This window comes from Varanus komodoensis, unplaced genomic scaffold (assembly GCF_004798865.1).
Source record: "Varanus komodoensis strain SLA01 unplaced genomic scaffold, ASM479886v1 scaffold38, whole genome shotgun sequence".
Taxonomy (NCBI): domain Eukaryota; kingdom Metazoa; phylum Chordata; class Lepidosauria; order Squamata; family Varanidae; genus Varanus; species Varanus komodoensis.
The window spans coordinates 6,174,254-6,201,968 of NW_025335909.1; the positions used below are offsets into that span (position 1 = coordinate 6,174,254).

The 27,715-nt window shown below is 50.6% G+C and overlaps 1 protein-coding gene across 3 annotated transcripts in view; it reads left to right on the top strand.

The window, feature by feature from the left end:
- NCOR2 (nuclear receptor corepressor 2) overlaps nucleotides 1-27,715 on the top strand; it is a 268,387-nt gene that overhangs the window by 110,704 nt on the left and 129,968 nt on the right. For 2 of the 3 annotated variants that reach the window (XM_044440471.1, XM_044440470.1), the window contains exons 7-8: nucleotides 14,806-14,862; nucleotides 23,380-23,432. In XM_044440471.1, the coding sequence (XP_044296406.1) occupies nucleotides 14,806-14,862; nucleotides 23,380-23,432 (110 nt within the window). Of the gene's footprint in view, nucleotides 1-14,306; nucleotides 14,414-14,805; nucleotides 14,863-23,379; nucleotides 23,433-27,715 lie in introns of those variants that run through there. The other variant, XM_044440472.1, reaches the window with a different exon arrangement.

The window sequence follows — 27,715 nt, forward strand, 5'->3', positions numbered from 1 at the left end:
GGCCGGAGGCTCGCGCTGGAGCGGGTGAGGCTGCCATTGGCTCACCGTCCACTTCGCTTGCTAGCCGCTCTCTAAGGCAGGAGGGCTCAAGAGAGCACCTATTCCCCCAGGTGTCGCGTGCTGCGGTTCCCATCAGCCCCAGACCGCTTGGGGATGATGGGAATTGCCATCTAAAACATCTGGAGGGGGCTGGGTTGGCTCCACCTGCTTTAAGCTTTTCCGGTTAGAGCCTCTAAGGCTTTTTAATCCCGGCACCTGCTGTGCCCGAGAGCCATTTTAAGCGTGTTGTCGTGCGGGTTGAGTGTCGGTCGGGCTTTCTGCATGCAGTGTGTGCTCTGTGCCGAGACAAGGCCCCTTGAAGCTGTCAGGCGGGACCGAAGATAAGAAGGGGGATTTAAGGAGGACGAGGCTGGCTGAGGAGCACAGCCGGATGGGGAGCCACGCAAGCAAGGCTGCGATCTGCCTGCCGCCCAGGAAACAGTCGGGCTTCCCCGGAAGCGTTGGCCCAGGGGAATGGCGCCCAAGGAGGATCCACCTCCGCCGTCTTCTGTGCTGCGTCCACTGCAAGGGACACCCGTCTTCTGGTGCTTGTGATTACAGTGTTTTCATAGATCAGGCTGTTTGGGGGCCGTCCAGGGAGACTCCAGGTTGGCTGGTTGGTGGGTTTCAGAGAAAAAAGGAGGGTGCCCATATATAAACAAGGAGAATTGTGTTGCAGATCCTACAACTTAGCCAGACTTGCACAGTCCTGCTTTGGTTGTGAGCCCCGTCATCCATGTCCTTTCCCTGGTCCCGCCTCCCAAAAAGCGAGTGGTCTCTTATTTGCGTGGCATTTCCGTCCTGAGTTGTGTTGCTAAGCAGGTGGGTTCAAAAGGTACATGATGAGAGGAGGGGCCTTGGATCAGTTATGGGGCACCTGCCTCCCGTGAAGAAGGCCTTGTGCTTGATCCCCAGCATCTCCAAACTGGGCTTGGGAAAACTCTGGAGAGCCACTGCTGCTGCCCGTCAGTGTTGGCAGTACTGGACCACACGGGCCAAGACTCTGATTCAGTCTAAGGCAATTTCGTATTTCCTGCGCGTGAGTAAGCCCTCCTGTTTTCTGTCTGATGGGAGTATCAGGAATTTGGGCAGTGCAGACAAATCATTTAACTTGGCTAAAGAATTTTAGTCCATTCACTATATAAGTTTTAATGTGGGCATTTATTTGTCTAGTCCATCTTTGTGTTTTACAAATTCTGTGTTTGTGAGGAGCTTAGAATTCGGCAAGGGGCGGCATAGAAATGTAATAATAATAATAATAATAATAATAATAATAATAATTTGAGATTGGGAAGACACCAAGAAGTTGGTGGAGGGGCAAAGGCAGAGATAGACACGGGAAAGGGTGTAGTTGCAGCGTTGTAGCTTCCCCTATTCCCAGGAAATTATGGGAAATCCATCTAATCCGTCTGGAGGATGCCATGTTGGGCAGGGCTGAATCACATGCCTAGTTCCAGTTTAGGCCTGGTGCTAGTGGGGTTGTGCCTGAGATACCAGGGTTTTGCGGTAGAATTTGAACTGAGCCGTCATACAGCTTTTAAATGGATCAGCCAGTTAACAGCACAATTCTGAACAGCCGCCAAAAGAGCAAATGCTATTTTGGGATGCATTAACAGAAGTATTACTTCCAAATCACAAGAAGTAGTAGTTTCTTTTTACTCCTTAATAGTCAGACCTCACCTGGAATACTTTGTCCATTTCTGGGCACCAAGATTTAGGAAAGATGCAGATAAATTAGAAAGGGTCCAGTGGGGGACAACAAAAATGGCCCAGGGTTTGGAAATACTGCCCTATGAGGAAAGACTGTGAGAACTGGGCATGTTCAGCTTCAAAAAGACAAGCCTGAGAGGAGACATGGTATCCCTCTATAAGTACTTCAGGGGCTGACACAAAGAGGAAGGTCAAGATCTCTTCTTGCTGATGTCAGAGTGTAGGCCCCAGATTCAGGCTGGACATCAGGAAGAGCTTCCTCGCTGTCAGAGCAATAGGACAGTGGAACCAGCTGCCTGGAGAGGTGGGGGGCTCTCCCACCCTGGAGACACTCAAAAAGAACCTGGACGGCCCTCTGAGTGGGATGATGTGACTTGGTGTCCTGCAACAGCAGGGGGTAGACTGGATGGCCTTCACGGCCCCTTCCAACTCTTCTATTCTATGGTTCTATATCTACTCAGAGATAAATTCTTGAAAGTTCAGTGGAGTTTTCTGTTAGGTACGTAGATGGAGGCGTCACACACTTGCTAATATGAATTAACGAACAAGACAGATCCTTGCTCTTACAGGCTTACCTGCTAAAGACATGATGCAAAAGCAAATGGGATTGAAAGAGAGGAGGCAAAAAGCAATGCCAGACTGGCTTTGCTGTTACCACATTCACTAGGCTGCGGAGGCTCGATCTAAAAACCACGCTGAGGTTGCCTTTTCCTCTCCTCTGATGGCCTCAGAGATGGCATTTGGTAGCGGGGGGAGCGAAGTGCTCAGCTTGGCTGATCGAAAGGGCTTTTTAAGGCTAATTTGATCAATAAACTAGTAGGAACATCCAGATTGAGTAAGGCGTGATTGTAAAATATATTTAGAGTTGCTAATAAAAACACTTTCAGGTAGAGCGAGTGAGGAGAATGTTTTTGTTTTCCTTCTCTTCTGTTCCTATTAGGTCTCTGGTGTTGCATTACCAAAATATAGGCACTTCACTTTCAGAAGCTCCTCTGGGAGGAAACTCTGATGGCTATAAAAGCACATTCTAGAGAGGAAGTGAAACGAGTCCTTCCATTGCTCTTTGCACAGGAAGTCTTGGCGACGGCCTTCAGAGCCATCCCCGCTAACCCGTTTCCTCTTTGGTTAGTCATTTGCGAACTTGGTGGTTCGTCCTCCGCCTGCACGGTGAAGAAATCGGATCTGCTGGGTGGGACGCCCAGCCGTCGTCTTCCTTGCCACTGCAGATAAAAAGAAAGCCTGTTTTCAGTTCTGTCTTGCTAATGGGTAATGTAGCACAATATTCTCCACACTGGAGCTCTTCAGGTGCATCGGACTGCGGCTCCCCTGCGTGACGGAGGTTCTGGTCCAGCATATTTCTAGCTTTCAAGGGAGGGAAGCGGGATACGAATTGAGGCTGGAGCCAGATGTGGGGGGCATTGCTTGCTTTTCTACATGAAGGAAGCACTTGCTGGGGCTGCCTGTTGCGGTGGTGGTGGTTGTTCATTCGCAAAGTCAGGCCTGACTCCCGTGACCCCATAGACAACATTCCTGCAGGTTCTCCTGACCTCCACCATCCCCTGGAGCTCACCCAACCCCACTCCCACCTCTCCAGTGACCCCGTCCAGCAACCTCCTCCTCCGCCGCCCCCTTCTCCTTGTGCCTTCATCCTTCCCAGCATCAGGGCCTTCTCCAGGGAGCCCTTCCTTCTCGTTAGGTGGCCAAAGCATTTGAGCTTCAGCTTTAGTACCTGACCTTCTAAAGAGCAATCAGGGTTGATCTCCTCTAGGACTGAGGGCCGCCTAGATGTGTATCAATCATGACAGACCCAGGCCGTTGTTGTTACTCGCGAAGTCGTGCCCGACCCTTCGCGACCCCACGGACAACATTCCTCCAGGCGCTCCGGAGCGGTCCTCCACCATCCCCCGGAGGCCACCCAAGCGCACACCCACCGCCCCAGTGACTCCATCCAGCCATGTTCACCAGACACTGTAGAAACTGAGTTTATTTTCTGGGTGCCCCCCCCAGGAGTCCTCTAAAGCAGAGGTGAGGCTCCCCAAGCCCGCAGGCCAGACCTGCCCAGCTGTTTCCCAGTACATCCTGCTAAGCATCCCATAGGGATCCCCTCTCTTGTTGCTGAGCTGAGAGCCATTTCATCCTCACAACAGCCTTGTCAGGTAGCACAGGCTGATGGAGGTGTGAAGCTGGGCCTCTCTGGTCCGAGGCTAAGTATACTGGGGCTCTCCAGGTGTTTTGGAGCACAGCTCCCGTCAGCCGGCAGGGCCAGTAGTCAGCGGATTAGGTGGTCCAGGATATCCGGAGGGCAGCCGGTTCTCTACTCCCGCCCTCGTCCAGCTCTCTGGCCACATCACGTAGATTTGATAATTGGCTCTCCACCCCTAGGAGCACCTTGTTTATTTCCGGAACTGTGTGGATCTGCCCTTTCTCAGCAGATTGCTTGTGGCTTTGCCCTTGGCAGGGAGTAGCTGGCAGCTGCCTAGGGAAGATGGCCTCTTGCATCAGGTGCATTTCGCTTACTGTGTTTTGTGCTACTTTCTGACATAAGATGGAAGACACTCACGCCCACGGCTGTCTGGTCTAGGCTGGCGTACGGGTGTTTGTACTTAAACCCAGCAGAATCCAGAAGATGGTTACTGCTCAGCTAAAGCCCAAGGCTGGCTGAAAAGGCTGTTGCCGAGTCCTTCTATCTCAAGCCTGGATTCAGCGATGCAGAGCACGGCCCCTCAGAGAGGAGCTGCAATTCCAGCAAAATGCTCTGCTTGTTTGTGTTCCTGGCCTCTCCTAAATGTTTGCTCGTCTCCATCCATGCGAGAAAGCCTGATCCTGAATGGAAATGCTTATGTTATATTCTGAGACACAGCAGAGCCCGGCTGAGAGGGGCTATAAATAGAATCCAGAGCATGGTTCAGCGGCCGCCTCTTTGGAAGGGTGGCTGGACGAATTCCAGGAAAAATACCTCCCTCTTTTTCTCAGAATAACTGTTGGTTCCTTTTCTCTTCTCTCTTGACTTGCAAAAGCCTAACCCCCTCTGACAGTCCCCGGGGCAGTGGATGAAAGGCAGTGCAGTCCCCTGTGTGTTTGCTCTGGGGTAAATTGCTCTGCATTAGGCGAGGCTTGCTCGCTAGTAAGTGTGTGAAGGCTTGCAGCCTTAAGGGCCTGCATCGTTTTGGAAAGGTGTCGTTTTCAGGCTGTGCATGGATTTTGTGGGTACGAGAGTCACCCTGCCCGCTCTCCACTTCATTTGCCATTTGGTCCAGTAAACCTACAAGGACGTTTACATTCTGGGGGTGGGGAGAGAAACCATTATGACAAAGAAATAAACAATGCAGTGTGTCAAATGAGCAATATTAAACAGCCACGATGAAGCCAACACTTCCTCAAGCAACTGTTGGAGAGCTGCCCTAACTAGCTAGCTTAAAATATCTATGTTTATTGCCAAAGGGTAGCTGAGTTAGTCTGTTGCAAGAAGAAACAGTAAGAAGCATTGTGGCATCCCCAGGACAAGCGCATTTATTCTGCCCTAGATGTCTTTGCACTGTAGCCCACGTCATTGTCTGTCTGTTACAGAACTATAGAGCTGTCTTGGAGAGAGAGGCCCACAGCCTTAGTGATACTTCCCAAAAGACAATGCCCTGCATCGCCACCCGCTGCAGTTTGTGCAACGCCGGCCCAGCCCTGCCATCAGGCAGAGGTGGCCACATGGGGTGGCCTGTGCCAGTGCAGGGAGTGGCATCAGGGGTCGAGGACTGAGCTGCATGCATCATCCAGCCTGCCCGGCAGCTCAGGCGTGGCGCAGGAAGCGATCCCATCCTCGGCGTGGACGTCCGTTCAACCTCTCCCCATGGGATTTGGGCCAGAGGCAACTTTAGATGCCAGGAAGCACTTCCTGACGGTTAGGACCCCCAGGGTATGGGATGGGCCTCCACGGGAGGGGGTTGAGGCCTCATCGGTGAGGGCATTCAAGGATAGGCTGGACATGCACATGGTGGGCATGTCGTGAGCAGAGCCGGCTGGAGCCGGGGGTCAGACTAGATGGCCCGGGAGGCCCCTCCTGACTCGTTCTGTTTCTATGTTGCTTGTCCTCTGCCGTATGAAGCCAAATACATGGACCCTAAGTTGAGGTGAGGTTCCAACGCCACCCCCTTCACCTCTTCTCTACTGCCAGATTTCAGCAGCAAAATGGCAGCTGTTTTGTTCTCACTATCACAACAAGTGTGTGTGTGCGGGGGAGAAATAGCCAGTGGTGCTGCAGAAGGCCTGCAGGTTGCCCCCCTACTTTATGAACATGTGGGGTGGATGGAGGTTAGGGGAAAGCTCCAGCTGGGTGGAAGAACCCTGCTTCACATGCAAAGAGTTGCGGGTTCAGCTCTGGGTGTCTCCTGCCTGAAGGACTCCTGAAGAGCTGCCAGCTGTGCAGACACAGCTGGCCTCCCCAGGGCCAGTCCGGCGAACCCCGTCCCTCAGTGGGGTCTCCGAACCGGCTGCAGCGCTGCACCCCACGCACGGCACCCGTGGAAGATTAAAAGGCAACGCACTGAGTCACACACTGTCCTGATTTGCAGGGACTCTGTGTTCTAGAAACCTTCTCCAGGGGGTAATTTGACTAGCTGCTTAAATAATTGAACATTTTAGGAGCACTTCTTGAAAGCAAATTTCTACCGGGGGTGTGGGAAGCAAAAGCCTCTTGGGATGGCAAAGGAGTTACGAGCAGAGACTGCAGAGTTCTGCAGATTCCTGCGATTCATTTCATTTGTTCCATGGCTGTACAGTGCCATTTTTCCAGGCTGTCTCGCTGGCCACAAATGAAGGGGGTGCTCACGTCTTTGGTCACAGAAGGCTTTGCAGACAGTTGTCGTCTGCTTTCAGCAGAGGGCTTGCAGCCTCGGAATGATCCCTTCCAGCTTCGGGTTCACGTCTTTCCCATGCCCTACCCTCCTGTTGCACAGATCTAAGGAGGTGGTGTCAGACATCCATTTGCCTAGGAAATCTGAAATCTGCAGCCCGAATTGGATGGCGATTTCCAAACGTGATCCAGCTAGGTGCTTCTGCCCTTATCCCCTCCTTGTGGGTTTCCCCTGAGCACCCACTCGGCTACCGTGTGAACAGAATGCTTGAGACAGCGGCCGTTCTCACGTCCTTAATTTTTTATGGCGTGCTTATGACAGGGCCTTTTTGGTGCTGGTGCCCCCGTTTTGAAACTATCTCCCTAGAGAGTTCTGCCTGGTGCCTACTTTGTTGACTTTTTGGTGCCAGGCATTTAAAAGAAATTCTCCCAGGTTTTTCAAAGTCTCTTTAGTGGCTTCATGTTTTACTTTTCATGACTTGGCTTCCACAGCCCAGTGTGGCTTAATCTACCCACAGGGGCTGTTCTGATGTGCTGGTTGCCCAGCACCATGTGACGCTCTCGGCAGGTAAATTAAGCCATGTTTTAAAAGCTCGAAGTCTCCATTACAGTGTACTGTTTTCTGCAAGAAGAATTCCTTGTCTGGGTATGCGTGGCTTCGAGTAAGAAAACTTTCTGAATGAGTTTACTAGCAAAAAGTATATAGCAAACTTCTGCAAGCTGGTACCTTGCAGGTGTGTTGGATTACAACTCCCAGAGTTTTGGTCCAGCATACCTGGAAGACACCAGCTTGAAGACGTCTCATTTACTGTCTGCTCTGTGGACAAAAGATACTTTTTTATAGTAGCAGGGAAACTCTGTGAAACTCCAAGGCTACGCAGAACTAGGGCTGGTCAGTACCTGAATAAGAGGCCTTTTGGGAACTCCACATATGTCACTTTGAGTTCTGTAATGGCAGGACGGCAAAATATCAGTTAAATATTTGCAGTTCTGCTGTTCTGAAGCATATTCCGTGTCTTTATGAGATGCAGGTGCAAGCTTCAGTTAATTCATTTGGAAGTGCAAAATAACCATGAGGCATATACTCCTACGATACTCGTAGTATGCTCGACAAGTTTCAGATGTGTAGGTTCCGTGGTCTTGGTGCTGTAGGATGGACAAACCTATTATTGCAGATAATATGGTTATTATGTACAATATAATTCCATCTTGCCGGTCCTGCACATTTCTTAGAATATTTTACAGAAAAGAAATAAATTTAAGGAGAAATAAAAGTTTAAGGAGAAATTATATCGGCCTCTAAAATATGAGGTGGCTGCCATCTTGAAAAACAACTTTGAGGTGTTCTTCTGCTTCAGTTTTGGCAGATTTTGGATACATTATAATTTCTGAGTGGAAAATACTGCCAAATGTTTCTGCTGCAATTTTGCCTACCCAAACTATTTTTCCTCAACTGTTCTGAATGTTTATTTCATTTCATTTCATTTCATTTCGACAGCTTATATGCCGCCCCATCACATGAGCCTTGGGGCGGCTTACAAACATGTTTTGGCTTCTGACTCCCATCAGCCTCAGTCAGGATCGCCCGTGGTCGGGGCGATGCAAGACATAGTCCAAAACAGGTCCAGAATCCAAGATTGAAAGTGCTTTGAATTTACGGAACTATTTTCTTCTGGAGTTTTTCCAAAGACCTAGCTAGAGCATCCTTCAGGAGTAGCAGAAGGACTTAATTTAGCAATTGGGAATCAGCAAAAAGGGAGGAAATTCAGTTTAAAACTTGTCTCGATTTGGGGGCTGGTCTTGAGTATTTGAACTGCTAGGATGGCTTTATTTCTAGCAAATTATCCTGATTTTGCCCAAATTGGATTGGGCCTGAATTGATACAGCAAAGTCTTCAAGCAGACCTCCGGCTGCATCACGTACCGTGGTCAATTCCTAGAGTACCCTGAGAGGGGGGTCTGTCAACTCAGTTTCGGTAAGATCTCCAGTCTTTCCTGGCTTCAAACAGCGTGGAAAGCAAAGTTGCAGGCTGGTGGAAATGCCTGCTCCTAGTGTCAGAAGATGCTACTGCAGGCTTCATCCACATGGGCATATTTAAAATAATTAAAATTAATTAATGCATTTTCAAAACAAAATAACCCCAAGGTGCACAGCTCTGGGTCCCTGTAGTACACACGCCAAGCTTCAGTTGCTTCAATTGCCTGCATTTCGTCATCTTAGCACTGTGTTGCAGATGGACATGGGTCCTCTTTTATCGTTATTGAGAGCAATGAGTATGCAGCCTTTCAGGTTTCAGTTCTTTCCAAGACTATGACAAAACATAAGCCACAATTAATGCCTTTATAATGGTATCAAATCATCAAAAACAATAGCCCAAAGACAGCAGAAATGTCTTTCTTATGACCAGTCCTAGTCACTAGTTCTGCTGCGCGCGCGCGCGCGCTCTCTCTCTCTCTCTCTCTCTCTCTCTCTCTCTCTCTCTCTCTCTCAAAATAAAGACAGAAGGCAGATCATAAATCTTATATTTATCAGCCCTGAACTAGTGATGGTGACTCACACTTTAAGTCCCAGTGAAATTACTCACCGTGCAGATAAGATCTGGCGGGCTGAGTGGCAGCCCACAAAACAATGCTGCCGTTAAAAAAAAAAAGTTGCCCACTGTTTTAGTTGTTGGGCGAAAGCATAAATTTTCCAAAATCGGGAGAGCTGGAAGGGTTTGCGGTCAAGTGGTGATGCAGCAGTCTGGAGCATCTCCTGGTAGAGCTGGGAAGACGTGTGCCCCAAGCCCTGCATGCTGGGCTAGGTCAGCCAGGGTCTGGCCCAGTGCAGTTCAGCCTCTGATATCCCTGTGAAGCTGCTCCATTTTTAGTGTTCAGCTTGCTCGCTTGCTCCGGGTTGGTTTTGCTTTTTTGGCGCTGGGCTTTGCCTGTGATGCCCAGACTGCTCTTTGGTGCAGATGTTTTGCAATGATGAAAAACCCCTTTTGATGGGCAGTGCTGCTTTTTTTGAGGCTGTGATAAAACCTGTGGGATGGGGGGGGTGTTTTGGAACAAAAGCCACTTCTAACTTTTACATCGCTCTCCAGAGAGCAGTGCATTTCCCCAAAACCGTCCTTCCTTGAACTCGGCACATTTTAAGCCCTTTCACTCAGAGCCGATTTGATGATGCTGGCGTTCACACTTCCCCTTCTAGCTCTCTGCCTCTGCTGATGACGCATTCCCTGTGCCCATGTGTGGCCAGCCTGCAGTTGCAGTCGGGGAGTTTTCGGCGTGGCGATGCAGAAGCTGGCCACTGGGTGGCTCCAGCTGTGGCCTCCCATGCTGTGTGTGTTCGTCCACCGAGGACCGCGGGATTAGATGCTTCCCTTCATGCCGGAGTTCTGGAGTAGGAGCTCAGTTCCCACAGCTCAAGCCCAGGCCTTGAAGTGGGAGTGCCCCTAGGCAAGTGCAGAGTGCATTTCTCAAGCCTAGGGGTAGGGAACCAGCTGCTGTCCAGGTATTTTGGACTACAACTCCTTTTAGCCTCAGCCTGCCTGGGCAATGGTCAGGGATGATGGGAGCTGAAGTGCTAAACATTTAGTGATGACCAGGCTGATTACGTCCATCTCGTGTATTTCAATGTATTTTATCATGTTGTAAGCCGCCCCGAGGTTTCGGCAAGGGGCGGCATAGAAATGTTATAATAATAATAATAATAATAATAATAATAATAATAATAATAATAATCTCTAGTGATTGAGTAACTTCAGAGTTGCCACACCTGCAGGAACTGGGAGGCAAAGGGGCTGCTAGTTCAGTTCCAGACAATCTTGTGCCCCCCCAACCCCCCCCCCCCCCCCCCGGAAATAAAGCTCCAGATACTCATTCTGTTGAGTGTGCCTCAGCAGTTTGAGATTCTTGGCCTTGTGCCTTCCATTCCTTTACTGCTCTTGCAAGATACTTGCGCTTTCTAGGGGTCGTTGCATGGAATCGAGGTGGCGGCTCCCCAGCGTGTCGCACCAGAAGTACATAAGTGGAAGCTCAGGACTTAACTCTCTGCCGGTGGTACAGAGAGTTGAGAGAGCCTCTGCCAGGGCTGGGCATGGGGGCTGAAGTCCGGGGACCTGCAGCTTAGATTTGTACATATCCGTATCTCTGCATGCATTTGAAAAGCATTTACCTTGCTAGTAACTACGCACGGCCTTCAACAATGCGGGCTAAGCGTCCCATTTCAAGGTGGTGCCTGTGCGGCATCATAAGGTCTGCCATCCACTGTATTACGGGAGCTGATCCTTTATTTTCCCTATATAGTTATACCAGTCTTTTCGCTATTGAAAGGCCATGGAAAATCCACTTATGCTGACTATTCATGAATTTCCAAGAAGCAGGTGGATACTTTTAAAAAGCATGTGCATCGGTGAATATTAAAGGCTGTTTCAGTACAAAATTTATCTACATAATAACCTCTTCCCAAAAAGCAGCAACAACTGGACATTACCGAAACATGTGCTTAAAAGACACATTAGCTGCATTGCGTGTCCACCAGTTGGCCAAATTAGAAAGACCGGTGTGAGTGTGATATTATGAAGTCCATTAGACACAAAATAAAAGTTTTTGCTGAATAAGAAGCAGCCTAGGATCCATATATGCAGTAGGTGGAGTCAGCGAAGCGTCAGCCCATTGAGTGGGTAAGATGGGGCAATCCAGTTCCCTAATCCACTCTAGCTTAGAACCCTCCATTTTATATTTATTCAGCAATAACGAGTGTTCATATACATGGGCTGGCCAGTTCCAATAAGCATTTCCTGTAACGGTGCCATAAAGCAGCAGTGCCAGACCAAGCCGTTGACAAATACTGCCATTGCGTTTGTTGCCGTCCAGCCTATCTAGGCAGCGACTCATCCTCAGCACTTCCAGTTGGATCCACATTTTGAAAATCTCTTTATCCTTGTCTGTCACAGATGCTTTTCCTTACTCGTCTTCCTTTCTAGATACTGCTCCTGTTGTGAAACCTCACAACATTTCCGTTTTACATATTGCAAAGGTTTAAACAAACAGATTTTAAAATGTGAAAGGTTTTGGTGTGAAGCACCAGTTTTAGTCACGAATGAAACCGCAGTGCTGTGAAGCTGCATGCAGTGGCAGGCCCTCGTTTGGACATTATCTGCCAGAACATTTCACATTTTCAAACCCGTTTGTTCATTAAACATTTCCTTTTCAAAATTCAAAATGCATACTCTTACAGTCAGATGTGTAGCTGTCGGTTATTTATTGCGGTTTGGAGTGACGTTCCATGTACTTCACGTTACCTGAGGATTGGTTTATTCAGCCAGTAAAACGATCAGGCCGGTCATTGTGGGAATCGACGCAGCCGTGCTGCTCTTGCTATATCTTACTGTAGTGGGTTGAAAGCACTATGCGAACAGGGTCTCAGCTATCCATACAACAGCCCTGCAGAGTAGTCCAGAATGGCTGTCCTCATTTTGCGGGTGGCCAGGGCTTGCCTGAGGCCATTTAACTGGCGCAGTGGGTTTGCACGCGGGTGTGGACAGTGGGTCGGGTCCACGCTCACTAGCAAGTTGTTCGTGTTTGACGTCGCCAGGATGTCACGGCCGCCATCCGTTTGGGCAACTTTGAAAGGGGTTTGGATGGAGGAGGAGGATATCGGGCTGATGGCTCTCCCCTGCCTCCAGAAGCAGAGGCAGTGTGCAGGGGAACAGAGGTATTTATTATTTATTTATTATTTATTAAAACATTTTTAGGAGGGTGCTGATGTACCCGTGTCCTCCTTGTGACGTTTAGTGGCCAGCCGGTTTTCTATTGTGTGAGCAAATGGACTCTTGGTCTGATCTCCTGCTGACCACTAAGGCTCGATGTTGTTCTGATTTACCTTTCCCATTAGTTTGAACCTTTTCCTCCGACTTTGTACTGATTGCTTCAGCATAGGGTATTTCCCTATCCTCCCCCCCCCTTTATTATTTATTCATTTATTAGAGCGCAAGTCATTGGGATGGCTCATTGGCCCCTTTAAGGCGTAATTATAAATCACGGTTTGTCCTTAGGAGAAGTGGCGACGTTCCCTCCTCTTCTTCCCTCCGCCTATAAGTGAGGGAGACTGGCAGCTCCCCATTCTGCTCTTTTATGCAATCGTGGCAACCCGTGCTTTGCACAAAACACAGTTGTGTGCCAAGAGAGCCAAGGTGGTGTAGTGGTTAAGCTGTTGAACTGGGACTTGGGAGATGTCTGGGTCCCTGCTTGGCCATGATCGAGCGGGTCGACTTTGGGCTAGTCACTGACGGTGATCCTAACCTACCTCACAGGGTTGTTGTGAGGGCAGACTTGAGAGAAGAGCTTTGTAGGCCACTAAAGAAGCAATTTGCCATATCCAGAATGGTAGAGCTTAACTCCGGGTGGTCAAACAGCAGACCGGCTGCGTACCCGTTCCAGCTTCCTGTGCCCTGCTCCACCTCAGTCCGTTTGCTCAACGTGGGGAGGCGAAGAGACACTGGGGCAGGGCGGACAAGCTATCTCCACACTTGCTCACACCTTGTGGGTCATTCTAGTGCCAAATACGGCTTACGGCTTGCTGCAGAAGCTTAAAACATTTTCTCCCTGCGTGTCCTGCGGAGGGGCTCGGCTGAGTCCAAGCCACAGCTCATTCTTGAAACAAACAAACAAACAAACAAACAAACAAACAAACAAATGCTATTGTCTTTTTATAGCTTACGTGGTGCCTGGGTTTTCCTGGGGTCTTACAGCAAATCAGCTTAATAGGAAAGTTACTCCAGGCAGAATCATACCTTTGGCCCAGCTAGCCTGTATTGCCAACACTGGCTGGCAGCAGCTACTCTCCGGGAGCTTTTACCTGGAGATGCTGCCTGGGTTTGAACTGGGGCCTTCTGCCTGCGCTTCATGTGCTCCGCGACGAAGCTACGCCCCCACAGGCCCAGTAATAATCACATGAGGCACACCACAAGATTCTGATTAACCGTGCTCACGTGGCTGCACATTCAGAGTCACCCACAGCAATAAGGATTCTGGTCATAAGCGTAGAGGCGCGGCGGGGATTTGAACCTCCCGGTCCGTCGTCGTGACCCCGAGGGGGCGCCCGCTGGGGAGCTGCATGCTGGCTGCAGGGCAGCAGAGCTCTGATCGGGGTTCCTAAATACACACCCTTGCGGGGGGCGGGGACACCTTCCCGGCTGCTGTTGTGCGTTCCTCGCCCCTTCACCCATTTGCAGCTGCCTCCGAGCCGCCCCTTCTGGAGCTGGGCCCTCCTCGCCTTTGCTTCCTCTCCTCCTCCTCCGCTTTGGGAGCCCGGAGTTGCAGGGCCGTTGGGCACAGCCTGTGGGGAGCGTCCCTGTTTGGCGGAAAGGTTGGCCTTGATTTAGACTCGCTTTGCTGCAGTGTGCGCCGTCCAAGCCCTGTTGTGACGTGTGCCGTTCGGGCATGCTGTTTCTGTGCCTCTCTCTGCTTGGCCCGATGTAATTAGCTGGATGAGAAAAGAGCAGACACACACACACACACACACACACACACACACAGAGAGAGAGAGAGAGAGAGAGAGAGAGAGAGAGAGAGAGAGAGAGAATGAGCAGTGAGAAAGGATGCGGAAGAATGACTCAAGGGCAGAGGCCAGAGTATAACAATCACAATTTCAACAGAAGAACCCTTCCTGGAAAGGGGGCATGGCAAAGCTGAGGTAATTGTACAGCATCCCAATACTCCGAAAGTGAAAGAGAATTTATCTGTGCGGGGCAGCGGAAGAGGAGGAGAGGACCGGGAGGGCTCCTTCAGGCATGCATGCCGGGAAAACGAGAGCTCCCAGCAGGCATGGGCACAGGTACCTCCTAACCTTTCTCCCTCTGTGCTCCTCGGCGCTTGTGCTCGTGGCTCTGACGCTTGCGTGAGTGTGGGTGGTCTCTCCTTTCCACTTGGCAGGCGTTCAGACCCGTCTCTTGGCCAGTGACATGGGCTGGGGAACCCGCTCTTCCTCTCTCGGTGCCTCTAGCCTTTCTTTCTCCTCCTGCCTCAGGGAAGGGTGGGGAGGGAAGCGACTTACGCTTGTCAGCGCCTGGGGGGGGCATGAGAGTCCCTGTACGTGGCGGAGCAGGGGAAGCTGGCAGTAGCATCCTCCCAGGTGATGCTTCGGTCCATGAAGCCTTAACTTCCACGTACTTGTTTCTTCCCTTCTTCCCCCTCTTGGTATTCATGTGTCTGCCTCTATTTTTGCAGAAAAAGGCAGAAGCGGCCCACAGAATACTAGAAGGACTGGGACCTCAGGTGGAGTTGGTAAGTCTGGCTTTGCTTTTCTAAACGTGTGTGGCCTGGGTGTGCACGACATGGCAACCCACCAAAATCCAGGGTGCTTTCTGCAGGATGGCTTAATTTTGGGAACAAGCACAAGGAGAACCTGTGGCTTGTCGCGGGGTTGTGCTTGCCCATGATGGGTCCTCGTGTCATCTGAACCCGGGAGACCTGTTTGCCTGCGGCTTGTCGCAGCTGGCCCCCAGGCCACTGAGCAAGAGCTGCAGACGAGCCCGGAGCACTCACTTTTCACGACTGTCATTCCACGGATGCCAAAACAGAAGGACTGTCACTTGCTCCTCAGCTTTTCTTTTCAGTGCCTCGAAAATATGCCGTCAGGGTCATATTTTTAAAAAATTACTTTCTTTGTCAGTCTTTTGTGTTTGGGACTATGCGATAGGATTGTTGACAAGAAGAGGGTGTCTGTCACGTAATTTGAGCACAGCTGCGAATGACTTGGGGAGAAATTATGCGAATAGAAAGGAGCCGTGGAAGGGCGGGGGTTGATTAATTTCGCCCCTTTCTGAAGTAGCTGGAGAGTTGGGCAAGTTTTGAAAGTGTGGATGACACTCTGAAGTGTCAGCTTGACGCTGGAAAACAAGAGGATCGCGTTGCCAAGGGGGGGATACTGTCCTTCCACCGTTTGGGTGCGTTTACTCATTGCTCCCCCCCCCCGCTCCCCATATGTGTGACCTTTCTCCCCCAGTTGTTCGTAACGGTGTACAGATCAGCAGACAGGCGGTATCTTCTTGTTACATCCCCTGTATATTTCTTATTCTCCTTTGCTGCTCTTTATGACACCGGAAGTGTATCAGGGAGGACTCCTTAGAGCAGGCAGTAGCAAGCAGGCACTTGCAAAAGACAACCAGAAATAAGAACTGCAAGTCCGGCGACCCTCCGACATCCGAGGGACGTGACAGTAAAAAGCCAAGGAGACAGGCTGGACTCTGCCACGGGCTGCCCCTTAGTCTTACATGCGGCCCGGCCCCCCGCTGCGTGAGCGTGCACGCATGTGTGAACTGAGTCTTCCTTTCTTTCTGCCCCTCCTTCCCTCCTTATCTGTCAGCCTTGAAGTTTTGGAGGGCAGCCAAATGTTTGAGGACAAGATAGACTCACTCCAGACATCTGCACGGTTGCAACACTGGCAAAGGAGTCTTTGTCTGGCAAGTCTTGCTGGCCTGATGCCGGGCAGGATGGGCTCTCCGTGACCCAGGAACACCTGCCTGCTGGCGGAGCATTTCTCCGAGGTTCTGGGCTCCCTCCTCCCACGCTCTCCAGTATTTGCTGCAAACTGGAGCAAAGGGAAATTATGAGAAGCTGTCCTTCAGCACTGGCTTGCTGCCCTGGGTGTATTTTTAATGGAGCTGCGCAGAATTGCTTCTTGATGTGTCCTCTTGCTCTGATCAGTGCTGACAAATGTGGGTTGGATCCAGACTGGGGCAGGTGCGGCTGAATTGGAGGGAGCAGACCTCCCCGCACCCCTCCTCTTCCTCCTCCTCACCGCAGGGCTTTCATCCACCTGATAATGGTACAGGGCAGCACAGAGTGGGGTGCGGGTTCCCCAGAATTGGGGGAAAGCACCTTCCCTGAGCAGAGTGGTCCCCAGACCCTGTTTTTAGCCTTAGGCTGCACCATCCATCTAGGGTGCCTTGGACAGAGATCTGAGGCAGGGCACAGCCCATCAGACCTGGGGCCAAAACCCCACTGCGGCCCTGTGCTGTTCCTCTTGCCCCAGTTCCATCCCCTTTCCCCCAACCCCTGGTGGTTCCCTGGGCTTCTACATAGAAATAGCGCTCAGAGAGCTCTGTGCAGGCAGCTTGGGCTACGCAGGTGGTCATTTCCCTGTGAAGGAAAACAAGGTGGATTTTCTTTCTCCATTGTGCTTTTCTCAGTGAAGGAACTGGGTTGGGCCAGAGCTTCCTTTTATGGTTATCTTAAGAACTATTTGAAATTCCTGTGGGGTGTTACGTATCTTTTGGCTGCAACTCCTGTCTGACCTAGGCAGCATAGCCAGAATTGATCATGGCTGTTAGCCAAGGACTATTAGCCAAAAATGAAAGTGCTTATGGGAGTTTAGACCAGTATATCTGGAGGATATATTATTGCGGGTTATTGGCTGAACCCAGCTGCACTAACAAACCATGGCTCATTAACTGTGAACAACCCACAAAGAGAACCCTCGCTTTGTTGTGGGTTTCGAACTGTGGGTTGTTCACCATGGTTTGTTATGATGGTTGGGTTCAGACAAGCCAATAACCCATGCTTTGGCAACAGCCCATAGTTTAGCAGCAACCCTTGAGTGTGAGTTTTCACGTTGTTTGAATCCAGTCAGTGTCAAAGTTCCATCTGTGATAGATGTGTTGAACCTGAGGCTCGTGGGCCAAATCCTCCCACCAGAGGCCCAGCCTGACCCTCTGTGTTTCCCCTTCTCTCGGCCTCATGCCCAAGCAGCGGTTGCTCGGTGGCTTCTTGGCTGCTGCACATTTTTGGTCCCAGTCTAAAGATGGACAAGCCTTCCTTGAGGCTTAGTTACTGCAGCTTTAAGCTAAAATATGTGTCCATGCTCTCCAGTGTTTGATTTTGTATTTCTGCCCCCACCCGCCACTGGAAGGCAAGCCCCAAGAGCTCCTCCAGCCCTGGAGTCAGTCCTGCCGGTAAAAGAGGCTCGGCACTCCTCCTCTGTGCCCCTCCCTCCATGGACGTCTTCAGAAATGTGTGTGTCAGACAGGCCCCAGCCACGAGGAAGCAAAGAACGGCTGATCCCATGAGTAGCATTCCCGGATTTGGGTGCAACTATTCCCGCTGTTCAGAGAGCTTCATGAAATTACTCCATAAGCGCACGCAGGCAAAATGTTTCCCAAAGCAGCCCCTCCACTCCTTTCATCATAGAAGGACCGTGCCAACCAGGGTCAAAGTAACCAAGTCATCGTTTTGTTTTGCTTTTTAAAAATGGTTGCACTTCCCCTGCATGTGGGGAAGTGAATTGGCAGCTGTGGCTGTGATTAATTTCCATATGACACTTCGGTTGGGTAAATGCTCGGGCAGCCAAGCATGGAACGCCCTGCAGATCAGCCGCTTAGCAGAGCCTCCATCTTGTTCTTCGTGCCCACCCTGGAGCACAAAATGATGCACGGTGTGGGAGGCCATTCTCTCCCTCTCTCGTGATCCTAGGACCCAGAGGGCTTGTCTCACGGAGCTGATAGCGGGAGATTCTGCTCAGATAAAAGGAAGGACTTTCCCACGGCACGTAACTACAACTGTGGAATTCACTGCCCTGTCACACAGTTTGGGCCACCCTGAAAGGCGATTGGGTAGATCAGTGGAGGAGAGAGCGAGCGATGGCTGCTGGTCGCCACGGCGGTATCCCGCCTCTTGTACCGGTCCATGGACCCATTGTTGAAGAATCGGGGTGATCTGGTGCTGCTGCATTCACGCCCGCTTGCTTGTGTCCGACGGGGCGCTGGTTTGCCACTGAGTTAACAGAACGCAAGACTAGTCCTCGCCTGATCCAGCGTGGCTCTTCTTAGACTCTTAAACCCCAAAGCCTGCGGCGTTGCCATATCTCGGTCTGTCCGGCCACGGGACCAAGTCAGTGGGAGAGGATGGCCCTTCTAGTCCAACGCACCGTGGAGGGGGGGGCGGTGTGCCAGGCTGAGGAATGCATCTGCCTGCTGCAGCCCTCTTCTCCTCCGGCTGTGGTGTTAGAGGCCTCCGTGATCCTGTCGCAGCACCATTAAGCAATGGGCCGAGTGCCAGGTTGGGCAGCAGCAGGAGTGGCACCTGCTCCTGCCATCATTTTTTGCGCTTTTTAGACGCTGCGGCTGTTGCTCTCCCTCCTCTGCGCTGGTTGTCTGTGGTGGTTCTTTCCCATGTGTGTTTACATTGCAGAACAGGGAAATACAGAATACTTATACCAGGTCAGAAGACTGGTTTCTCATCCAGTGGTGGTGTCGTAAATGTTGACGCTCAGGAATTCATTACGGCAGGTTCACATAATCGCACGTCCCGAAATGCCAACAGCTGTGTTGATCCCTATTCATAAACCAGTTCTAAGCTTTCTTCTCTACCAGTAGCTCTTTAGTAAAACGAATGGGTCCTATTTCAAGACCGAGCCCCCTCAAAATACTTTGTGCTACAACAGGACACACTATTTGTGTCACACAACGTCAGATGGGTCGAACAAGTCATGGGCTTTTGTACGTGAGTAAGAGAGCAGCTGCAACTTCTGTTTTTACTTAGCAAGCAGCTGCTCCATTCTAGGTCCCTTAGCAAGTCATCCGAACGAGGACTGCAGGGTTGGTCAGGGGCCAAAACCCCAAAGATTAGACAATGGTTTTTTGTTGGGTTAACTGCTAGGTGGTTAGCTCCTAAATAAGCCCTTGTTGCAGGTTCAGACACCCTGTGATGAAGCAGCTTGTGGGTTGCTGAGTAAAACTGGGAGTGCTCTACCTGTCTCCTGCTCATGTGTAACAGGCCAGGCCAGGCCCCGTCGTGCAAACGAGCTCAGTGCTGCTGGGGACAGCCATTTCTCCCCAGCTCCTGTAGGGATTGCAGCCAAGCTTGTGGGGAACGGGCTCCTGAGGAAGGCCCCTCAGAAGCTGGCGTGCTCATGAGACACTGCTGTCGTGCGTCCCTGTGTGTTGGGCTCCACTGCCGTTGTGTAGGCGCTCCAGGATCTCAGCCGGGGAACCGTCTTTCCGGCAGCTGCTTCATACGGAACGGGGGAGGCCAGGAGTTGAGTCCAGCCCTGTCCATTTTGCAAAGACCCTGCTCTTCCCCCACCGAGCCGCACGCCCTTCCCAGATAGCACAAGCACCTGGGCAGAGCAGATGCTTTCCTGGCCCTTCGCTCCCGCCTTCAGCAGGAAAAGGATCAGGTGGGAAGGCGTCACCGGTTGGATCCGCCCCTGGGCAGGGCTGCCTGCCCCTGACCTCCTTCTCTGTGCCTTGGAAACACACCCACATACTCCACCCCACCTCCATGTGGGATAGAATCATGGAGAGGCCGTTGCTGCACATCTTGGGTGAGTGCATGAAAAGGACTGATGCAGAGCAGAGCAAGTAGGTGAGGGGGCAGGAGGAGAAAATGGGGACGGGGGAAGGACTCCGGAGCTGCAGGTCCTCTCTAAACTTTTAAAAGGGGCCTCATTTTGCCACTTAACACTGAAGTTGCAGGCCAGTTTGTTTTGTCTAGTTGTCCTTTCAACCCCTGAACCTATTTCTGCATTTGTCAAAGTAAAGTAGTGAATCATTCCAGCAGTTGCTGTTTCCCTACAGTTCCTGGACAGCCTGTCCAGGAAATCAGCCCGGACTGATCTCTTGTGCGTAGCGGAAGCATTATGCACAAGAGCTTCCATGGCAGTCTCCATCTCTCTCAAAGTCCTCTCGTGCATACAAAAATCTCCTTGAAGATAGAAAATATCCATGTTCAGAGAGAAAATTAGGCTCACACTCTTCTCCCTGAATTGCTAGTTTTCTGCATGCAGGGAAAGTGATCGATGTAGGGTTTTATACCAGACATGGGTGGGTTGAGGGGGGTTATTCAAGCATAAAACCTCCTCCCTGTACGCTGATGAGACACTTGCACCCGCTTGCTTAATCCGACTCCCAAGATGCCGGCCTCCCACGCCACTCATTCCTGAACTTTTACCCCGAAAACATTTTGAGGAAGCTCCAGAGAAGACTTGCTCTTTCTCTTCTCTTCTTGCTCAGCAGGCAGGGAGAATTTCTCCTGGTGACCCCATGAAATGAGGGGCATTCTGCAGCTTCCTGACCGATGACTGGTGCTAAACTTCAAAGGCTCTGGCTGCATTACTCATCTGGAAATGGCCCAAGCACGGCCATCGCTCGATGGGTGATTCATGGGTCTAGGCGTGAGTCACGTCTGACCAAGCAGGGCTGCGGATCTGAGTGGCCGCTGTGGCCTGCAGGGTCCGAACCGCCTTCTCCTGGGCAAGGAGGCCTGATTTAGCCAAGATGTGCTGAAGCAGGAGAGGCTTGCTCTGGCTTCAGTTCTGGGTGGGGCAGGCTTGATTTACAAAGGGGTCAGAAGCTGCAGTCGGTCCCTTTAGCCAAATGCTGTTTTGAAGGCAGGGAGAGAGTCAGCACCCAAGTTTTTTGCCCCTGGCAGCAGCTGGAGCTCTCTCCGATCTTCCTTCCTTCCGTCCTTCCTTCCTTCCTTCATTTATATGCCATCCTAATCGCAAACAAGCCTCAGGATGGCTTACAATGAAAGAGCATAAATAAATCTGCTTTATATCTGCTTCTGGGGAAAGGCTGGAAGCAAATTGGCCCTCCCTCCATCCAGGACCCATCGTCTGGCATAGTGGCTCGGGTTGGGCTGGGACTCCAGAGATAAAATTTTTATAGCCAGGGCGAATCCAGATTTTATATGTATCTATTTGTATGAGTGTTTGTTGATTATGTTGGAAGCCGTCCCGAGGCTTGTGCAAATGGGACGGCATACAAAAACTCCAAATAAATGAATAAATACTCATCTCCCCCCCCCCATGGGCGTGGCGCTCTTGGGTGACTCTGGGCGCATCGCAAATTCTCAGCCCAGCCCACCTCACAGGGCCGTTGTGTGGATGAAACGGAGAAGAGGAGGACCCTGTAAACCGCCTTGGATCCCCTGTGGGAAGGGGAAAGGATGGGCTAGAAATTTTAACATAAATCTGAAAGATAAGACAAAAATCCCACAAAGCCAGAACTTGATTTCTGTGCCCCCAAGCCTCATACTTCAGAAGATCACAGCGCTGCTGAATTGACTGCTCACGGTCTTTAGTTCCTGTCTAAGCAGACATCTTTGAAACCGCTTCTTCCTTTTGTCCCATCTCCTTCCACAGTTCGCCCGCGTCTCGTAGCACCTTGCCTGGTTTTCTGGAGATCTTGGATCTTGTATATTTTTGTTCCCTGTTAAGTTGCCTTAATGGAGGTTGTGTGCTGTAAGAACCGCCAGTGCGTGTTGAAAATGCACCTTACAGAAGCTTTTAAAGTTGTGCGTTCTTTGGTTTCAGTCTTGCCGTATTAGATATAGCTCGAAACAGTTCCATTTTCCAATAATGATTTCTTTTCAGTTCTATTGTTGTTTTCATTTTGAAAATTATTCATTTTAAATACATAATGTTAGACAGAGAGGAGTGGGTTAAACAAAGCATCCAAAAGCATTGGTGCAAAATAACTAGATTGATTTCCCAAACTTCTGAGAAGTCTGGAAAATACAGAACTGGTCTTCAGGATGGGTCCAGGCAAATCCCCAACTGTGCTGCAGTTAGAAGTTTTGGAATTCAGCCCCCAATAGCCCCAGCTGGGGTACCCAGTGGTCAGGAGTATTGTAGTTCGAATGTGTAGGCTGAAAAGCAGGTGGAGAAGGGCTGAGTTGCATCTGGTCCCAGGGAAAGCTGAAAAAGCCTTTACTGTAATGGCTGAGATTTCCCCTTGGAAATCCCTGTGAAATCACAGCACAGTTCCCTCTGAAATCACAGCAATTTTGCTTTTTCTAATAGAAAACAGAAATATGGGGAAATAATGAAAAAATCATCCTATAAAATATTTTCCCTTTTAGAAGAATTTCCTTCCAGAAGCATTGAACTCCAGCGCCAACTGAAACTTCAGATAAGTTTCAGGCCAATATATGGGGGGCAGGGATCCATCAGAGAGCGGGCTGGTGGCCTTGCGCATGAATGCGCTGCCCACTGAGCAAATTCTGTTGATGAGATTGTGGTATAAGGCATTTATATTCCCAAAGCTGTGAGATTTACTCTGGGGGATGCTCTGCTAAGTAAAGGTCCTATTTCTGAGTAAACATGAATCCCTTACTCCGTAAATTTCATAGAAATAACCATTTTCCTTGCTAAGTCACACATCGAAGCATCTTGTGTTAAAACAGGATCTGTGTTAGCCCATTCACACCCTCCAATTCAGTAGTGTCAACACGGATAAGCTGTGACTTCCCCAAATCTCAGCCTCCCCTTGTTCCATCCCAAGACCGTTGTGCAGCCAGGTATCCCACCTGGGACCGTCTGCATGCAAAGCGTGCGCCGGTCCACCGAGCCAAGGAGGTCCTTCTTCCCTTTGTGCGCACGCAAACGCACACGGTGCCCCCAGGTGCGCTTCTCATCTTTTCTCCCACAAAGAAGCGAGCGAGCGACAGCTGGCGCTTCTCTGATTGCGGCACTCTGCTGTGTCACACATGGGCTTCAGAGGCATTGTGTTGCAAATGGCTTGTTTTTGAACAAGCTAGATCCTCCGTGACTCAGGCAAGCAAGCAAGCAACACCTTGGGAAGGAAAGGAGGGAGACAAGGAGGGGAAGTGCTGTAGGCGATGGAGGCGGGAGGGTACGGAGAGGCGATAGTTCACGTTGGGCCTTGGCACTGATGCTCCAAGCAGCAGGGACATCCTGTGCCTCCAGCTTCTGGGTGTCTTAAGAATGGCACTTCTTGACTCTGGCATGCCTTCAGCCCACACGGTGCTTTACGCTTCAAATCTCCTTTCTCGTTGCAGCCGCTGTACAACCAGCCTTCAGACACGAGGCAGTACCATGAGAACATTAAAATGTAAGTATGCAGCCATAAAGCCTTCCTCCCGACCCTTCTCGTCCCTGCTTTCAACTGTCACTGCACAGCGAGGCGAAAGCAGAGGGAATAGTTTCTTCGGCTTCAGATCTCTTCCCTGCCAGAACTGGAAAGGAGAGAGGCCGTCTTTCTTGCTCCAGAGGCTTTGAGCTGCAGCGTTTCTTAAATGGCTCTCCATTCAGAGCCAGCCGGGCAGAGCTAGCTGGGTGGGTGAAATGGTTTCTTACTGTAGAAGGGAACAAGGTGGGGCAGAAGCGAGTGCTGGGAGTTGGGGGTGCAAGACGTGTGCGTCTGCGTGCCTGTCGGGCTGGGAGACTTGGAAGCTCGTCTGTGCCGAGTCCCAGAGTTTGACGCCGGCACTGTGCACGGGGGGTTTCGCGCCTGCAGAGAGCATTTGGCCCTCCGAGGGCCCCCCTGCCTGCCACGGATCCGTGGGCCTCTTCAAGTCACCCTAAGGTTGCGGGATGCCCTTTCCTGGGGGCCGTGATGGAGCTGCGGCCTGGTTGTCACTTTGTTTCCCCAGAAGAGCCGAATGACCTTTCTGTCCATGCTGGCCTTGGGTGGCTGTCACAGCTGGCCACTGCATCAGCATTACATGGGGTGGCACAGCCGGCGGAGTGGAAAAAGGGAAGCCTTCATCAGAGGCCTCCTCCTCGCCACTCCGGACAGGGATTCTGGCCTGGCCCAGACGCTGCCCTCCCTTTTTTGCACAGAAGCAACACTTCTTGGCTATTACGGCAGCTTTCCTGAACCTGCTGCCTTCTACCTGTTATGCACTTCAGGGCCCATCAACCCCAGCCAACATGGCCAGTTGTTAGGGATCTTGAGACCCTCTGGAGGGCATCGCAGATTGTCAGGGGCCGCCATAGGCTGATTCTTTACAGCCAGCTGTGTCGGAAGTTGGGCCATGCAGACAACCCGAGTTCATTTGCCCTGGCTGGCCAGGTATGGGGAAGAGACTTGGCTGCAGGAAAGGTGCTGATTCGTGGTTGCTTTGATCTACCGATACTTGCCCGAGCCTATTCAGAAAAGCTCCCAGCCGAGAAGGGCTCCGCACCTTGTTCCCCATCTGGTCCTCTAGCCCTCTTGAGCACCACATTGACCTGTTCCGTATGCAGACACTTTCGGTTGCTGCTTGCAGGCCTCTCGGTCTTCCTGCATTTCTCCTTGAGTCAGTGCTGACACATCAGAGGAGGACTCTGGGCTGAGCATCTGCTTTCTACTGAGTCAGGCCAGGGATCTTCATATGACTGGCAACGGCCCCTGTGGGCTTCAGCCAGGGTCTGTTCCAGCACTGCTTGTCGATGCCAGAGCTTTCCCTGGGTGGCTCCGGGCCAGCTGGAACCTCTCTGGCAGCTGTGCATTGGCGTACTCCCTTACATATGGCTAGCCTTGCCGTTTTAACAAAAACCGAGCACATCCGTGGGACAGTGTTGTGTATTCATTAATGCACTGCTACTTTCCTACCCTGCTTGTTTCCTCTTGCCAAGAACCCAAGGCTCTGCCCTCCTCCTTGGCATTTCTGTCCTCACAGTAACCCTGCAAAGTAGGTTAGGCAGAGGGTGGGCGAGGGCCATAGTCACCCAGGTAACTTCATGGCTGAGTACGAATAACACCCGAATCTCAGTCTTACTCACTGCTGAAAGTTCTCAATTGGTCCTGCCTGATGTGCTGCTTACCCTTTGCAGGGATTTTTCATTGTTTGTCAACAACCCAAAATACCCTAGTTCACAAACCTCATCCTGCCATCTCTGTAGAAATATTTGAAAACCTTTGCCCACTTCTGATGTATGACTTTCCAGCGTAGGTATTTATGAAAGGTTGTCAGGTCTGTAGAAAGGGTGTATTTTTAAAAAATAATGTTTGCAATGTATGTATCTCAAGCTCAGGAATTCTCAAACTGTGACAAATTAATTATACGTAGATGCTCCCGGAACCTCAAAGCACCTGTCATTTGCACAGGGAGTTGCCGACGTGTCTCTGCATGATTCATTGGGCTGGACTGTTCTCCTTTCCATCCTGCTCTCATGCACGGCCAGGATTGCCTGATTTAATTTTGCCATGTGGCTTGGATGCAGCTGGAATCTTTAGTTGGTGCGAAGGCAGGCAAGTGAATGGCAGATTTAACTGGCCTTGGAGAAGGCTGCGTGCTGGCTCATTGTGCGGATCCCTGCTCTGGAATAGTGGCCGCTTTGTAGAAAGTGGACCCATCTGAGCAGATGGAGGTGGTCTCGGGGTGGGGGCCCTGTTCTTGCATGCTGTTCTTTGCTCACTGTAAACGCCAGCTCTTTAAATCAGTGAAGTTCGGGGAATGCTGCCCCACTGACAAGAACTGTAGCTCCCCCCCCCCCCAACTGTTCCAGGACCGACTTGCAAAGGTCCCACAGATCCCCTGGACATTGCGTGCTGGCAGCCATCGGAGGCAGAATACTAGGTTGATTCCCTGTCCTACGTGGCAGTCCTGGTGTGCTTCCTAGAGGTTTCCCTTCTCTGACAGCTTCAGTATGGCTCTTCTCAGCTGGGAGTAGCTGTCTTGGCATTTGAGAACACACACACAGAGGAAACAATGACCCGTAGGCCTCTCTTTGGAGGAGCACCGCTGCCCTGCGAAAGCCGCCGTGAAGCAGCAAGAGAGGAACCCCTAGGAAGAGCCGCAGTGGAGCTGGAGTTTCTCCCAGGTTTGTCATGCTGCCTGGAGGTTGTCATCCCAAGCCAGTGTATGCCGAGATCAAATCAGAACCGACGGCTGCATTCGCGCTCGTGGCCCTGTGGCTGAAACTTGGTGCAGCAACCCAGAGGGAAGCAAAGGCTGTGTAGACAGACTGACAAATGGTATCAAAAGCTTGCTTCACGTGCCGGGGACGCGAGAAATCCTAGCCAGTCCCTGCACTCTGCCTGCCCATCTTTGGCTTTGAGCTTCCACTCCCCGAACTTTCTCAAGCTTTTCTCCACCACTATTTCATTGTTTAAATTCTTTTTAAATGGTTGTAAGCTGTTCCGAGGGCATCCGCCGGTTTATACATGAAATAGCCAACTTTCAAAGAATATAAGGACTAGGAACTTGTTCTTCTAAAGAATAACAAAAAGAATACCTAGACACTTGCATCTTTAGCCCGTTGCTAAGTGTCACAAACCCTGCTTGTGGTTTTAACAGTACTTTTTATTACTGTGTTTGTTTGTAGATAATTTATAACCGACCTTTCAAAGCCATAATTCCCAAAGCAGGGAACAGCAATTAGAAAGCCTAATGCACAGCCCAGAAACATCAGTAAAGCAAACAAATAAAACAATAGGTAGCAATTTTTTGAGCAGCTAATAAAACTCTCCCGAGAAGGCCCGTTAAAAAATGCTCATGAAAGCAGCAGCCTCTAACTGGCAAGGGGTATTTGTGGACTCGGTGGGCTTTTGGCCTGATCCAGCAGGGCCGCTCTTGTGTTCTTCCTTATTTTGGGAAAAGCATTCTGCTCCATGTCCAGGCCAGGGAATGCCTCTCTCATGATGCAGATGGACATCTGCAGGGTGGGGCTGTGAGTGCGAGATCTGCACCCTCGCTCTATCAGAAGTGCTCTTGAACTGCTTAATATGTCTGGTTAAGCAATTCTGCACACTGATCTGTATATTTTTATTTCTAAGCTGTTCGGTGAGTTTTATCCTAACCTTAAATATAAGGATAAACATTGGGACAAATAAAATAAAATGTCAGTTTGCACACCACCCCTGTAAGGTAGGTCAGTGTTAGGCTAATAGCCATCCTTGGTCAGAGGTTCTGGCTTACCTAAGGGGCAAGAAAGGTGTTCATGACAGTGGGATGTTTTGAACCACAGACTTCCTGATGTTACAGCTCTGTCGCTCGGCTGCTCTGCAAAATTAGCTTGTGGAAAGGGTGCCGTACATTTTAAAACTGCAGAAGGAGCTGGAAATCCTGCTTCCTATTTATCCTGGATATGGGATGTGATGGTTGGTCTGATTTTGAAATCTCAGCCTTAATGTTTGCCCCTGTAGGGTTGGTTCCCCCCCCCCCTTGCTCCTCCTGCACATTATGACCTTTTGATCCCCATACCAAGGCCTGGATATTTAATGTTGGTGCCTTTTAACAGCATCCAGTTCAAATTAATTTCATGCCCCAGTTCATTTTGGCATCTGCGGTTTCAGATGCTTCTCAATCACACCCAGCTCCTCGGGAGACCAAAGTGCAGCACAGTTTAAAGGGCCACAACTGTGTCTTGGATCATCACAAAGCTGCTTCGTGCGACGTCACAACTCCG